The sequence below is a fragment of the Larus michahellis genome, chromosome 16 (genome assembly GCF_964199755.1).
Source record: "Larus michahellis chromosome 16, bLarMic1.1, whole genome shotgun sequence".
In the NCBI taxonomy this organism is placed as follows: Eukaryota; Metazoa; Chordata; class Aves; order Charadriiformes; family Laridae; genus Larus; species Larus michahellis.
The window spans coordinates 4,133,477-4,147,694 of NC_133911.1; the positions used below are offsets into that span (position 1 = coordinate 4,133,477).

General features: G+C 57.0%; 1 protein-coding gene across 5 annotated transcripts in view; it reads right to left on the bottom strand.

Annotated features, from left to right (window-relative positions):
* Nucleotides 1-14,218, bottom strand: part of AGRN (agrin) — a 132,403-nt gene that overhangs the window by 14,823 nt on the left and 103,362 nt on the right. For all 5 annotated transcript variants that reach the window (XM_074609567.1, XM_074609565.1, XM_074609564.1 and 2 more), the window contains 15 exons: nucleotides 13,210-13,374; nucleotides 11,694-11,837; nucleotides 11,219-11,343; nucleotides 10,703-10,808; nucleotides 10,072-10,455; nucleotides 9,806-9,940; nucleotides 8,256-8,383; nucleotides 5,395-5,509; nucleotides 4,924-5,043; nucleotides 3,985-4,341; nucleotides 2,243-2,435; nucleotides 1,373-1,588; nucleotides 919-1,148; nucleotides 316-450; nucleotides 59-155 (listed from right to left, as the gene is read on the bottom strand). In XM_074609567.1, the coding sequence (XP_074465668.1) occupies nucleotides 59-155; nucleotides 316-450; nucleotides 919-1,148; nucleotides 1,373-1,588; nucleotides 2,243-2,435; nucleotides 3,985-4,341; nucleotides 4,924-5,043; nucleotides 5,395-5,509; nucleotides 8,256-8,383; nucleotides 9,806-9,940; nucleotides 10,072-10,455; nucleotides 10,703-10,808; nucleotides 11,219-11,343; nucleotides 11,694-11,837; nucleotides 13,210-13,374 (2,650 nt within the window). The remainder of the gene's footprint in view (nucleotides 1-58; nucleotides 156-315; nucleotides 451-918; nucleotides 1,149-1,372; nucleotides 1,589-2,242; nucleotides 2,436-3,984; nucleotides 4,342-4,923; nucleotides 5,044-5,394; nucleotides 5,510-8,255; nucleotides 8,384-9,805; nucleotides 9,941-10,071; nucleotides 10,456-10,702; nucleotides 10,809-11,218; nucleotides 11,344-11,693; nucleotides 11,838-13,209; nucleotides 13,375-14,218) is intronic.

A 14,218-nucleotide genomic window follows, 5' to 3' on the forward strand; every position in this document is an offset into this window, starting at 1 on the left:
CAGATCAGCCACGCAGGCGATGCGCTCCCCTGCCCCTCTCCCGTTCCCTGGCACTTACTGCAGGTCAGGAACGAAGGTCTGCAGCCCATTCAGCTCCAGGTAGGAGAAGCCATTGAACTCCGGGAGGAAGGGCATGGTGTGGTCCTGCTCTGTCACTGGGCACAAACGAGGGAATGGTGAGGAAGAGGAGGCAGAGCAGCTTCAGCCAGAGCCACAGCAGGCAAGAAGGCCTCCTGGCCACCCAGGCTGGGGAAATCAGCACCTTCAGTTCCACCCCCTTCCCCAGACCCGCTCCTCTGCCAGCTCCCGTCCCACCTAGCTCGCAGAAGTCTCCTTCCCGGCCCATGGGACAGGCGCACAAGGCACCTCCCTCTGGCAGCACCAGGCAGGTGGCAGAGACGTGGCAGGGCGTAGGGTCACAGGGATTCTTCTCGTCAGCACACGTTGGGCCTGCAGCAGAAAAGGCAGTCTGTCACATCAGCATCTCACACCAACAGCCACCAGGCACGATTTTGGCCAGCGACAAATGCCTCTGATGCCTCCTGATGGCCCTGACAGCATCTTTCTCCTGTCTCAGGTTGGGTTCCTGCGACCCAAAAAGCCTCCCCGCAGTGGACCCTTGCCAGACTAAGCTTTGTGCTGCCCCTAAAATGCAAGGGGAAATTTTTTTTGTGCATGAAAACAGACAGATCCCAACCCTCATCTCATGTGCGTATAGGTCTACATCCTCAATTTATGGTCTTCACTGGATGCGGCTTTGTCCTACGCTTCTCCCTCTAACCCACTGCCGGCAGTCCACACCACATCTCCCCCCACTGCAGCTCCCAGCAGGAGCCCCAGAGGCTCTGGGAACCCTCAGGACCAGCCAGTGGGATCAGGACCCCCAGCAACGTGCTGCCTGCAGCCCCCTCCCCGTACCGGTGTAGGTGTAGAGACACTCGCAGTGGAACATCTCTGCCTCCTTGACATGGCAGATGCCACCATGGTGGCAGGGGTTGGGGTGACAGGGGTCGTTGCCGCACTCGCCCACCCCGCTGCCATACAGCACATCACTGCCTTTCTCCCGCAGGTCGTACATCTGGTTGTTCACGTCCAGGAGGCGGATGCAGCCCTTCAGGCCGGTTGTAGCCGCAGTACGATCTGCCACCCTGGGGGGACGAGAGGACAAAGTGGGCCGGGGGTTTTTGTCCCCGAGGACAAAAACACAGAGTCCCTCCAAGCACCTGGGTCAGGCTGCGCTCCCCAGCAGGGCGCTAAGAGGTCCCCCAGACCCAGAGAAGCCCTGGTTCTACAACAACCCTCCAGCCTGGAGCCCGGCGGAGGGCTGCAGCCACCACGGATGCTCTGCCCGCGGTCCAGCGCCCACACTCACACAGCCATTTGGTCCTCCGGCGCTCCCCCGATGAAGAGGTCTGTGTCGAGGTTGAGCCCGTCGGTGCCCGTGGGGCTCTCCCCACTGACGTGGGGCTCCCCGTCGACAGACAGCATGCCGCTGCGGCGATTGCGGTTCACCACTAACTGGTGCCACTTGCCAGGCTCAACGCGGACCTTGCTGGTGATGACGCCCGTGCCAGAGCCGGTGTTAAACCTGGAGCAGAAGAAGGGGAAGCCTTTGTGCCACCCTGCAGAAAGGTGACATCTGTGCCACGGGGCTGCTGCATCCCAGGGAGAAGCCGGGAGCACTCGGCAGTCCCCGTCCCTCCCCACATCTGGACCAGGCTGCACTCAGGACACACAGCCATCCCCTCGCGGAGCATCGGGACCGGAGCATCTCATCCGGACTTTGCAGCCTCCAGAGGTTTGCCCTCCACCTCACTTCATTCCGAATCTGTGCCTTTGGCTTTCGGAACTGGAAAAATCATTTCAGCTCAGATTTCTGGGGCTTTTCTCCTTTTCTTTCTTCCCCCCCACCCCCCCCCACTTCCAGTACAAAAACAGTGCCAAAAAAAGACCTCTCACTTGCTCAAAAAAAAAAAAAATCAACCTCCCACACCTTTTAGCTTTTCAAAATTCAAACTGAAATAAGTGAATTAACTTTGTTGAAAAGTGCCACGGGGAACAAGTCCCCTTAGTATTACTTTGGGAAAAAACAGCCCTCCTCTTCTTGTTCACTTGATGCTACTGTTTCTTAGCCAGCAAGTTCGAGCCCAGCATCCTCCCAGTGTTCTGCAAGAACCATTCTGGCAAGAGGGGCTGCTCCTCTTCCTCCACCCCACACAGGGCTGAGGGGAAGGGCACCCACCTGAGCTCCACGAAGCCGCCCACCAGCGCCAGGGAAATGAAGTCCTTGCCTCGGTTCTGCCCGTTGTAGAGCAGGAGCCCGCTGAGCTCCACGGTCCTGAACTCCATGGCGATGCGCACGGTGTGGTACGCCTTCATCATCTTGAAGGCCAGGTAGGACTTGCCACCGAAGCTGGGGATGAAGTACCTGATAGCTGCAAGAGAAAGGAAGAGGGGATGAAGTAGAGGAGGGAAGAGGGGGACGGAGAACAGACAGAGGCCTGATGTGAGCCTGTGAACACTTTCCTACCCACACAAGCAAAGAGAGCTCTTGAAATGGCAGAAAGAAGCTCACTTTCTCCTCGGGCCCCATGCTCCTGTGCAATTATCCCCTGTCACTGCCTCCCAGACACTCGTACTGACTCCTCTCGTGATGGCATGTCCCCCGGAGACTGCTCCCAGGCTTTAGAGATCTGTGGTATTGCTCCCCCAGGACTGAGCTTCAGTGGTGTCCCAACCAGCTCCTGGTCCCAACCCGTGCTGCTGGTCCTCCCCGTGCCCAGATGTCGCCTCCTCTGTGCCCTCACCGGAGCTCTGCTGCACACACAGTTCCTCCTAACTCAACTTCCCCGCTCCTTAGATAATTTTTATCTCTCCTCCCAGAATCCCACTGGACAGATTTGCATTTATCACCCCAGGCTTTCATTTATTGCAGCTGAGATTTTCCAAGGGATCTGGAAGGCCGAGCCCTATTAAAACTAACAGGGCTGGACACCCACATCCCGTAGCATCTTTGAGCGCTTCAGCTTATAGCTTTAGGGACAAAGCTCTTTGGGAATAAGCCCTCACAACCACCCAGGGTCCCCGTCGTGACACGGAATTGCCCGTGGGAGCTCACAATAAGTACGAGCAGCTCTGGTTAAGCACGCTGCCAGTCTGCGGCTGTTTGCTCAGCAGCTCTGGGCGCTGGGGAGTAGAGCCTGAATTATCAGCACACGTCTCCTGGTGTTCGAGAGGACAGTTAGTACCTGTCTCTGTTAGACTCCAACTAGCAGTCAATAGCTGCAGGAGCTACGAGCGACAATGCCACAAGCTGAGATAACAAAAGCAGAAGCTCACACTCCCCGTGCTTTGGGACACGGGTGTATCAGAAGTGGAGCCAAGGAAGAAATCGCTCCTGGCACCTTCTTCCCCTGCAGCCTTGCCGTGCTCGCCTCTTAAACGCACAGTGCACGCGCAGCCTGTTCTTGGCAGACTTAAAATCCCAGAATCACAGAATGTTTGGGGTTGGAAGGGACCTCTGGAGATCACCCCGTCCCACCCCCTGCCAGAGCAGGGTCACCCACAGCAGGTGGCACAGGAACGCGTCCAGGCGGGGTTGGAATGTCTCCAGAGACGGAGACTCCCCCACCTCTCTGGGCAGCCTGTGCCAGGGCTCTGCCACCCTCACAGCAAAGAAGTTCCTCCTCATGTTGAGATGGAACTTCCCATGGTCAAGTTTGTGCCCGTTCCCTCTTGTCCTGTTGCTGGGCACCACTGAGAAGAGCCTGGCCCCATCCTCCTGACACCCACCCTTTCAGTATTTATAAGCGTTGATAAGATCCCCCCTCAAAAAGCCGGTTAAATTGACTCCTGCAGCGCCTCCTGCCCGGTGCCCGTGCAGTGCCAGTGCTAGTTCTGGGGCTGGGATTGCCTGTGCCCCCACGGCTCTCCATCGCCGTGCAGTCAATGTGGGATGGATAGACACGGGTCAGAGACACTTACGTTTTTCACAGACGGCTCCCCCTTTGCCTGCTGGGCAGCTGCAGGTGAATTCCTTCCCGTCATCCTCACACGTGCCACCGTGCAGGCAGGGGTGAGAGTCGCAGGGACGCGAGGGTTTCCTTGTGGTGGGGGGATGACGCGTGGGTTTCCGCCGGGTGGTGGCCGGGAGGGTGGAGGTGGGTCTCTTGGTGCTCCCGGCTCCTGCCATCTTGGCGTTGGGTCGGCCCGCGGCTTCTGGGCGCAGGACGTGGACGGTGGTGGCAGCGGCGGCTGTGGTGTACCTCCGTGTGGTGGCAGGTGCCATGGTGGTGGCCGTGGTCGTGGTCACGGTGGTGGTGAAAAGCCTGGGGATCCAGTCTGAAACACAGCAAAACGCAGGTAGAACCCGGTGCTTTGCAACCCTCTCTGGGGGCAGGGGAAGCCGCTGGGACTTTTGGGGTGAGATGACAGCAGGGAGGCACGGACCCACACTACTGCACGCTCAAAAGCCCAAGAGCCCTCTCCTCTCCGCTCTCCAGGCTCCAGGGCTCCCACTTAGAGCACGGAAAAGGTGCACGGAAAGGAAGGTGCATGGACCTTTCCTTCCTGGAAAATCAAGTGGTTTGGGTTTATCAGCAGGAGATCGCATGGACCGGGCTGGCCACTCCCTCAGGAGCACCAGGACTGTGGGCAGTGTCACATGGCCACGGTGCAGCACTGCTGCTTGCCATGGGCTGCGGAAGAGGGGAGCAATTTTACCCCCTTTATGGCCTTCCTGAGTTGAGAACAAGTCCAGGCAACATGGAGTGACCTCTGAGCCCTGGCTCTGGAGAGCACCGTCTGGGGAAGCATCGTTTACTGCTACAGATGAAAGGCCCTGGCAAGACCAGAAGAGCCAGCCTGCCCCTTTGAAAGCCTAAACCAAGAGACGGGGACTGACCACAGACAGAGGAAGCTCACCAAAATCCATGAATTTGACATGCTCCTGCTGGGGCTTCTTCACCAGGATGGTCTTCTTCTTGGAAGCTTTGATCTGCTTCAGCAGGGCTCCTTGGACATCAGCTGCCGTGTAGGAAGTGGCTGATCACAACCAGGAGGAGAAAGGAGAAAGGCAAGAGTGAAGATGCAGTCCCACCTAGCCGTTTCCCCCCTCATGACCTCCCCACGATGCATCCGAGTCATTCCTTTCCCTAGGACAATGCTTCCGGCCTTCCAGGCACCAGCTTAGGGTGCACCTCCTCCCAGCTCTTCTCACAGCATCTGAGTTGATTTTGCCGGACATCAGACATAGCCCCAGCAGATTTTAATAAGGTTTTTTCACTCTTACTGGCTGCAGGTGTGTTTCTGTGCCGGCAGCCCCACTGGGAGTGCCCGCTCCCTCCTCGGGCAGACGGTGATGCCGCAGCGAATCACCACTGGGAAGGGTCTTACCAGGGTCAAAGTGGGACTCCACAATGACACGGACAGCGCTGCTCTGCCCCAGGTCTCGGACACGGATGCTCTTGAAATCCTTCTTAACGTCAGAATTGCGGAAAAGCTCATCCAGCTAGTCAGTCGGTTGGAGGGGAAGGAGAAAAGAGAAACAAACTGATTAACGGGGAGATGCTAGGACAGAGGTGCTTTCAGTAAAATATCTTGAGTCTCAGCAAGTCACCTTGGTTTCAACCCACAGGGGTTTGCATCCAAACCTTTGCAAGACATCCCACTGACACCTGCAGGGTGATAATTTCAGATGGTCCCTATTCTTTATGGCCAGGATCCAGAAATAGCATGGGGAAAGGGAGCTATCCCCATCGTACCCGTCGTGAAGAAGAGCAGAACGGAGCCAAACCAGAGACACCTTGCAGTTCATATAGGGATTTTCTATTGTGTGGCATCTAAGTCTTACTGATCTCTTCCAAAGCCGTGTAAACCTGCTTAGGCACTTCGGAAAATCCCATAAGGCACCATTCTGCATCGTTAAGTACCTGACTGCCTTTTCAAACTTGGCTCTCAGATGTTGCAGGATTTGTCTGAAGTCACACGAAGGAGACAGTGACAGCCCAAGGCTTGCAGCAAGTCAGGGCTTTAACACCCCTGCTAGCTATCTGTCCAGCCTTGCGTTGGACCAGCACCCATCACAGCTAGAGGCCACCGCTTCCTTCCCTTGGCTTCAAGGCAAAGGCAGAAGAAAGTAATTAACTGACTAATCATCCCATGGTATGGCCCCCCCTATAAATTCAGGTACAGCGATCTCAAGAGCACATCACAGCCATGGGCATTTTCGCAGGTGGGCTGCACAGGGACAAGAGGTCTCTGCAGCACAGGGCTGTGGCAGGAACTCTCAGCCCAGCCACAGGTGGACCCTGAGACAGAGGGGTCTTCATGGAGGGTCGACATGGACCTGTTGGAGCAGCTCCGGAGGAGGGCCATGAGGATGATCCAAGGGCTGGAGCCCCTCTGCTGTGAGGACAGGCTGAGAGAGTTGGGGGGGTTCAGCCTGGAGAAGAGAAGGCTCCGGGGAGACCTTGGAGCCCCTTCCAGTCCCTGAAGGGGGCCTACAAGAAAGGCGGGGAGGGGCTGTTTGCAAGGGCATGGAGCCATAGGACGAGGGGCAATGGTTTAAACTAGAGCAGGGCAGGATTAGGTGAGACATCAGGAAGAAGTTCTTTACACTGAGGGTGGTGAGACACTGGCCCAGGTTGCCCAGAGAGCTGGGGGAGGCCCCATCCCTGGAGACATTCAAGGCCAGGCTGGATGAGGCTCTGAGCGACCTGATCTAGTTACAGATGTCCCTGTTCACTGCAGGGGGGTGGGACGAGATGGCCTTTAGAGGTCCCTTCCAACCCAACACATTCTACGATTCTATTTCCCCATGCCTTCATTTCCCCCAGCCTGGGAGAGCAGAAACCAGCAGAATTTCCTGCCTTCTCAGGGGGTGAGAAGGGATGAAGCAGTGAATGAAGCTTTTGTGTGCGTGTTTGCATCCTCAGAGAGAAGCCAGGGTTGTATTGGGAAATATTGCTATTGCGATACGGAACTGCACGAACCATATGGTCCATATGCCAGGCACACATCTGCTTATATGACTGTATCTGAGGCCTTGCCAACTTCTAAGTGCAGCTTGGAACCAGCTCTAACAACGTTGATCTCCTTGCAAAGATGCTTTGTGTTTGCTGTGCCACGCTGCAGGCTACAGGATGATGTTGTTACCCCAACCCAGCGCTTCCTTGGCGTACCCATATGTACACACTGCCACGCAAAGCCCACCTTCTCCAAGAGCTGGCAATTGCAGGGGGGTTCTCCTTAAAGGTGGGAGAACTGGATTTACACAAGCTGCTTCCCAAAGTGTAGCTGAACTAGAGGGGCAAAGGGCTTTGGGGCACGTTTTTGTCTAAGGGCTTTTCATGGAGATAAGGACACTTTGGGAAATGCAGGGCATTAAGGCAGAACCTCGCATCTAAACAGCCCCATTCCCAATATCAAGCAAATAAAGGATAATTTTTGACCCAGTACATAACAAAGGATGGGACCCACTGACGCAGCACATGGTAGAGGCTAACAACGCACGTAGATTAAAAAGAGATCGGACAAATTCACAGAGGGTACCTCCTAGACAGAAGTGGTGCATCATCTCCTTACACTTAAGTGCCCACCCCATGAAAGTGCTGGCCCTGGCGATAAGCCGTGTTCACTCCCAACTTCCGTGGGTTAAGTCCATTTAAAAAAAAAAACAAACAACAAAAACCCAAACAAGGAGCAACGCTCCTCCAAAGCGCTCAACACGCTTTGCAGATAGGTCTCTGTGCTCTCATCAATGACAAGGCATGGTCTCCCCTGAAGCCATCACGAATGAGAAGGCAAAGCAGGAGGAAACCCAAAGTGGTTCCCCCGGTGGGGACAGCGGAGCGTCTGCAGTTACAGAGGGTGGTGTGGGCGCAGGACACTGCAACACGCACCCAGGGAGCGGTGCTCAGAAAGCAAGACAGCACTTGGGCCCTGCCTTGGCAGGGTGGTGGAATGAAGCACAGAGGTGGGCAACCTTCTGGCACCTTGGAGGCCACGTGGAGGCGAGCAGGCGAGTGCGCCACAGGCTGGCTCCTTGTGGGAACCCGGCCACTGGAACGGACAAACCCGCATATTAGCAGCAGCTCGGAGAACTCCTGCTCACTTGAGAAGGGGAGGACTGTGTTTCTGGAAGTGAACATTTAGAGGTTTATCATCTGTCCACCACAGTGGGCAGGGTCCTCTCTTGTTTTGCCGAAGCCAGGAAAGCCCTAGGCAGACCCCAAAATCAAGTGCAAAGGACTCACCGCGCTCTCAATGCTCCTGGCCGTCTCCCCAAAGAGCTCTGACTTGGGGTCAGCCATCTCAGGCGTGTAGAACAGCTCCTGGCCTTCCACCTCCTCCAAGATGAGGACTCCTTGGAAGACTTTGGTAGCTATGGGAGGGAGGGTAAAGAAGACAAACGCCTTTAGTCGGCTTGCGGGCAGGGGACAGGCGTGTGGCTGAGAGCCGCAAGGAGCGTTCGAGTCCCTGGGGGGGAAAGGGTGATGGCAGTGTGCGGGTAGTGCCAGTGTTGGGGTTAGTCTGGATGGGTCTGGGAGAGCGCCATGGAGGATTAGTATCAGAGGGTGCTGGAGCAGATGGCAAAGACCAGGCTGGAGATGGCAGCTTTTACCATACGGTTTCCTCTGAGCTCCAGCCCGGATAGCAGCCCCCCTGCACCGGCTGAGTAACAAGAGAAAGACGTTAGCCAGAGCAGCACATAGTCAATACGGCAGGATCAGACACGTGCATGCAAACAGGGGACGGAGGAGGGCAAAGTGCGGACAAGGAGAAGACCTGTGCTGGGAGAGGAAAGTAGAGACCCTGCCAGCTAACAGGCTGTGGCCAGCTTTGCAAAACCAGACCGAAACTGCAAGAGGAACCCAAGGTGTGGTTCCCTTCCAGGGGAGCTGTGGGAGTGCAGAGGCAGCTACAGGAAGATCCTCACTGGGGGTAACCATATGGGAGGATCCCAGCAGCTGTCCTTTCTTAGGTTAAAAGGCGAATGCAGTATCCAGAAGAAACGGGGATGTCCTGCTGGAAACCCCAAGGAACGGGGACAGTTAAGAAGGAGCTCAGGGAACAGCGAGGAAACATTTGGATGCCTCAAAGCAACAACTTTTAGGGTAATGAGGATGTTATGTACAAGACAACCAATACTCTGACCGAGCAAAGGTCGCTCTGTGTTTCCTCAATGTGGACAGTGAGAAAGGCACTCTAAGCAGGCAAGACAGATCCTGCCCAGGTCCTGAGAGCAGCGCACACCCCTGGCAACCACAGCATGGGTCAAGAAGCTCAGACTCCCCAGGAAGCCCAGCAGGGGCACTGGGGCTACAGCTGCTCTCCCCACTGCCCTGGCACCAAACTGGTCCTGGTCCAGCCATCGATGGAGATAAAACGGGTATCCAAGCAATTCCCTCATCCTCCCTAGTGCTGGTTGTGAGCTCTGCAGAAGCTGGGGCAAAACACTGGTCATAGTTTTAAGGCTGCAGCAGTTAAGGAAGAAAGTGGTCACCTAAGTGAAGAAAACCGCGGAGTGCCCTGGCTCCCCATGCGAGCAGCGGCACGTGGGCACATCTGGTGGCTACCATGGCTCAGCACGTCCCCATGAACATCCCCTCAGGGACACGCCAGCCCCCAGACTGGACGCAGGAACCATGCTCACCGCCAGCTGGGCAAGCAGGGCACCACACTGCTCTCCCCGCCGGGCAGCTCCCCGTGGCATCTCTCCCTCTCCTGCACCCTGCAGGAGCTCAGCCCGACTCCTGACCACCCCAAGGGACCCCACGGAACCCAGCCCTGAGGACAAACTCACCCGGACAGTTGCTGCCTTCCGCATCAACAGCCGCGGTCTTGCCATCAGAGCAGCATCCCAGCGGGGTGTTGTAACACGTCGCCCTCTCGACGGCTGGGGTGGAAGTTATCTGGCTTTCCTCCACCTCCTCTTCCCCTGCAGGGCATTAAGAGGAGCAAGACCTCACCTCTGTGCCAGAGAATGAGGCCAAGACAGAGAATGTCATGAGAGACAGGGTACGGTTTAGCCCACAACCGACCTGCCAAGCCTAAGAAGCGCACACTCACCAGCAGAGCCTGCCCCACTGGATTCCTGGTCTCCACTGATGCCCATCTCTTGGTCTCCACTACCTTCTGCACTGCCCGATTCCACGAAGGGTGGCTGGGTGGTGGCCAGGACCACTGGTGCGGTGGAGAGAGGGCGGACGGTGCTCTTATACACCCCATGGGTCATCCACGGCGTAGTGGCTGGTCTGGCAGTTGTGACGCGCCTTGTTGTGGGCTGATCTCTTTCAGTAGGCCTGGCTTCCAACAGCAGGGAGCTGGTAGCCAGCTCGGTGGGTTCTGGAGCCCGGGTGGTGAGCCGCAGTGGCGGAGGAAGGATTAGCTTGTCCAAGGGCAGCGTGGGCAGCGGTGTGGGTGGCGAGGTGTGGCTTGTGTGAGTGATGGACTCTGAAAGGAGCAGCAAGACAGGGTAGGTGAGGAGGGGCAGGTCTGGGAAAGGCTGGCCGTGACACTGGGAAGCATGTCACAAACCATGTCTCACAACCCCGCAGGCGCCTGCCCTGGGCAGAGCATCTGCTGTGCCACGAAGAGTCACGGCGCAGGGAGGAACCGCAGAGGGAGGCAGCCAGAGCCAGGGTCAGCGTCAGGCCAGAGAGCTGGCACTGCCCCAGCACCGGGAGCGGCAGACACTCACCGTGGCACTGCCCCACATGCTTCACTGTGATGACTTGTCCCTGCCGGCAGGCGATGGTCTTCAGCTGGCACTGGTCCCCATAAGTGACACCGTCAGAGCCACACACCTGGGAGGCAGAGGGGAAATGTGAGCTGCACCTCTGTCCTCCCCCAAGCCCTGGGCAAAATAAACCGGCCTCTAAATGCTGGGAATGGAGGCTTTGCAGGGGTCCGTCGGAGGCAAAGAGGTGACAGTCTAGCACAGAGGGACCCGAGGGTGGGCTGTGGAAGTGCAGGAGAGCCGCTCAGAGGTGCGAGATGGGGCACAGAGCACCCAGCTCTGCTGGGAGACACCTACGACTCGCATGTCACCCTTCCCCAGGCACCAAAGATGGTGACCGAACTTGCCCATCTGCTTCTTGTGGAGGGGAAAGAGACATCAGCCTCTCGCGCTGCCTGCCCCCCCCGACGCAGCTGAGCTACCCACGCGTCCCCGCACGTGCCGTTTATCCCCCCCAGGGCTGCCTCCCCCACAAACCTTGGTCATGTTGGCCTCCGAGCAGAGCGGGGACGGGCACTCGCAGTGGGCAAAGCCGTTGACTTCCACACACGAGGCCCCAAACTCACAGCTCATTTCCTCACAGGATTTTGGGGCTGACGGGTCTGGGGGTAGGGAGAGAAGGGGGAAGAGGTGACCAACAAAGCACATAGCAATCATATAGCAACAGGCTGTGCCAAATCAAAATCCATCCCTCCTCCCAGGGGGTCTTAGCTCTCCCAGGGACTCGCCAGTTCAGACCAGTGGACAGGACCGACTGTCACCAAACAGAGACACAGCCGCTTGTGCTCTGCGTGAGTGCACAGATAAGAGGAACCCAGCCAGGAACGGAGGCCAGGGCCCCTTTCCCCCAAGCACAGTGGGTGGGAGGGATGCAGTGCTTTCATGAGCCCATGTATCGTCCCTGCAGCAGTACCCAAGCCCCCATTTTTCAGTGCCCCGCGCAATCCCTCACCTTTCTCACAGCCAGTCATGCCCAGTTTGCTGCCGTTGGGGCACTGGTTGCATTTCATGCCAGTGATACCAGTCTTGCAGGAGCACAGTCCAGTCATCTGCTCACAGTCATCGCGCACTGAGCCCACGGGGTCGCAGTTACAGGCTGGGCACGAAAGGGAAAAGACGACACCGTTTTGCTGGTGGATTTGCGGAGCCAACAGCAGAGTCACGCAGGACCCCAGCAACGCGAGAGAAGGGCGAGGAGAAGGGTCCAGGGGAGGACCACAATGCTGACTGCTACCCTGGACTTACTGACCCCACATCAGCGGCAGGAACCTGCCTCCACCCGCTTCCCTCTGGCCAAATCCTATGGCTTGTGATCCCACCCCTGCCCCGCGTTCCCATCAGCGCTAAAGATTGACGTTCACCCACCCCAGGAGACCTCCTGCCTCTCTGGTGCAGGATAAAGGAGAGGGATGGGAGAAGAGATAGCGGCCATTGGTGTCGGTCTAGCTTGAGGTCAGAGGAACTTACCTACCGATACTTGTGATTCTGCTTTTAGAGTGAGACCCCGCTCTGATTTAAAGACTACAGGTGAGAGTGAATTAAGTACAGACTCGGGAAGACATTTCAGCATGCGATGCCTTTGCTGTTACAAAGCTAACGTCCTATTTCCAGTTCAAGCTTTCCAGCTCTGACCTGCACCTACTGAATCCTGGCGTGCCAGCGTTTAGATAAGCACTCCTTGGGGAGAGGAACCCAGGAGTGTGCCCCCCTGGCCCCTCTCTGAAGCACAAAGCATCCCTCCTACCCTTCAGCTGCGCGATGGTGTCTCCGGACAGAGCTTGCCACCTCTGAGCAGGTTTCAGTCCCTCAGCCGGTGGCTTAGGCCAGGTGAGAGCCTGAGACATACCCACCACTCAGCAGACAGCTAGCCGTGATTTCCGCAAGAGATGGGTAGAATCATATTCCCCGTTGTGTGCAATCCCCTCCCAATAACTCCTTTTTCCCCTGGCTGTTGTGGCCTCTGCCTAGCTGGCACTTGCTGGATTTCTTGTGTGGGTCTCCAATGCAGTTTGAAATAAACAGAGGGCTTTTTTTCTGTTTCACATCGCTATTCCTGCTGGGGACAGCATCATTGGGCAAAAATACACTTCGTTCCTTCCACTGCCAACCCATTCCTTCACTCCTGCCGGTCCTGCCACACGCAGGGCCACCAGGGCTCATTCACGCTGGCTCTAGCAGCCCTGCAGAACATCTGTCCATGGAAGGAGACACCATCTCCTGGCCAAGCTGCACCACGGGGCAGCAACGGCACCTGGTGCAAAGCTTCAGGCCACCTTGTCTCTCTTGCATGGAGCAAGTCAGCAAGCTCTGCAAAAACAGCCGCTGGAGGTATCTTAGAATAGGGCCAACATTGATCTAAACAGCACCATGCCCGGAGGCCCACGGGGCAGCCCGGGGAGATGTGCCAGGAGAGAGATGCAGGGGATGAAGGACGAGAGATGCAGGGGATGAAGGGTGGGGGGACTCACGTGTGCAGCCGCTCTTGCTGTCGGTGACGATGCCACGGAAATTCCAGAAGCCGGGCTCGCAGCGGTCGCACTTCAGGCCCCCCACGCCTGGCTTGCAGGAGCACTGCCCCGTTGCGGGGTCGCAGGCTCCCCCGTAGGAGCCGTAGGGGTTGCACTGGCAGGTGCCTGCGAGCCAAAGGGAGAGAAAGCGCGATGCTGAGTCCTGGCCAAGGAGAAGGGGGGACATCAGGGGCTGCATCAGGGTGGAGGGACCAACTGCTGAGCCACCGAGCTGCTCAGGCAGGGCAGGAACGCGGCCTCACGCCGGGCAGGAGGTTTCACCAGCTGCTCTCAACACTTCTCCTCTGCCCCAGCTACAAGGGGGAACTAAATCCTCAGGGATTAACCCGCTTGCTTTGCTGTCATCCAGAACTCCTCTCTCATTAACATCAAAGGGGGAGGAAGCTATTAGAAGTTTATTATTAATTCATTAATTAGGAACCTGATGGAGGGAAATGATCCAAAGATAGACAGAGAGACTCTCCCTTTACCCACAGGGAGCAGAAGAAAAGGGACATGGGGCAGAGCTGGAGAGAAAGGGAGACCTTGGGAGCAGCAAGTAGAGCGTACGTGCACATCCCCAGACTGCCAGAGGCAGGGAAATGGCATGGCCAGAACAGGCAGCAATGGATAAATCTGCCCTGGGGGCTTCAAGCTGCTGGTTAAGTGGTAATTACCTCCTGATGCGTGCTTGCTGCCCACACAGGGACATAGGTGGGAGAGAAACTGGTGGGATATTGAATCCCAGTCAGCTGGGAAGCCGTGTCCCTGGGCTGGAGGGCAGGGGACAGGACTTCCCTCAGAGACACAGAGGAACATCACTACCAAGGCCACGCTGAAAGCGAAATGCTTGTTGTCTCCTCCCTAGCATCACTCTGACCAGCTTCTCCCTGCTTTGCTGGCCCCTCTTGAGCGCCCACCTTGGCCTGCAGCACACCCCACGCACCCTCTGCCAGGAGATCTCTGTACA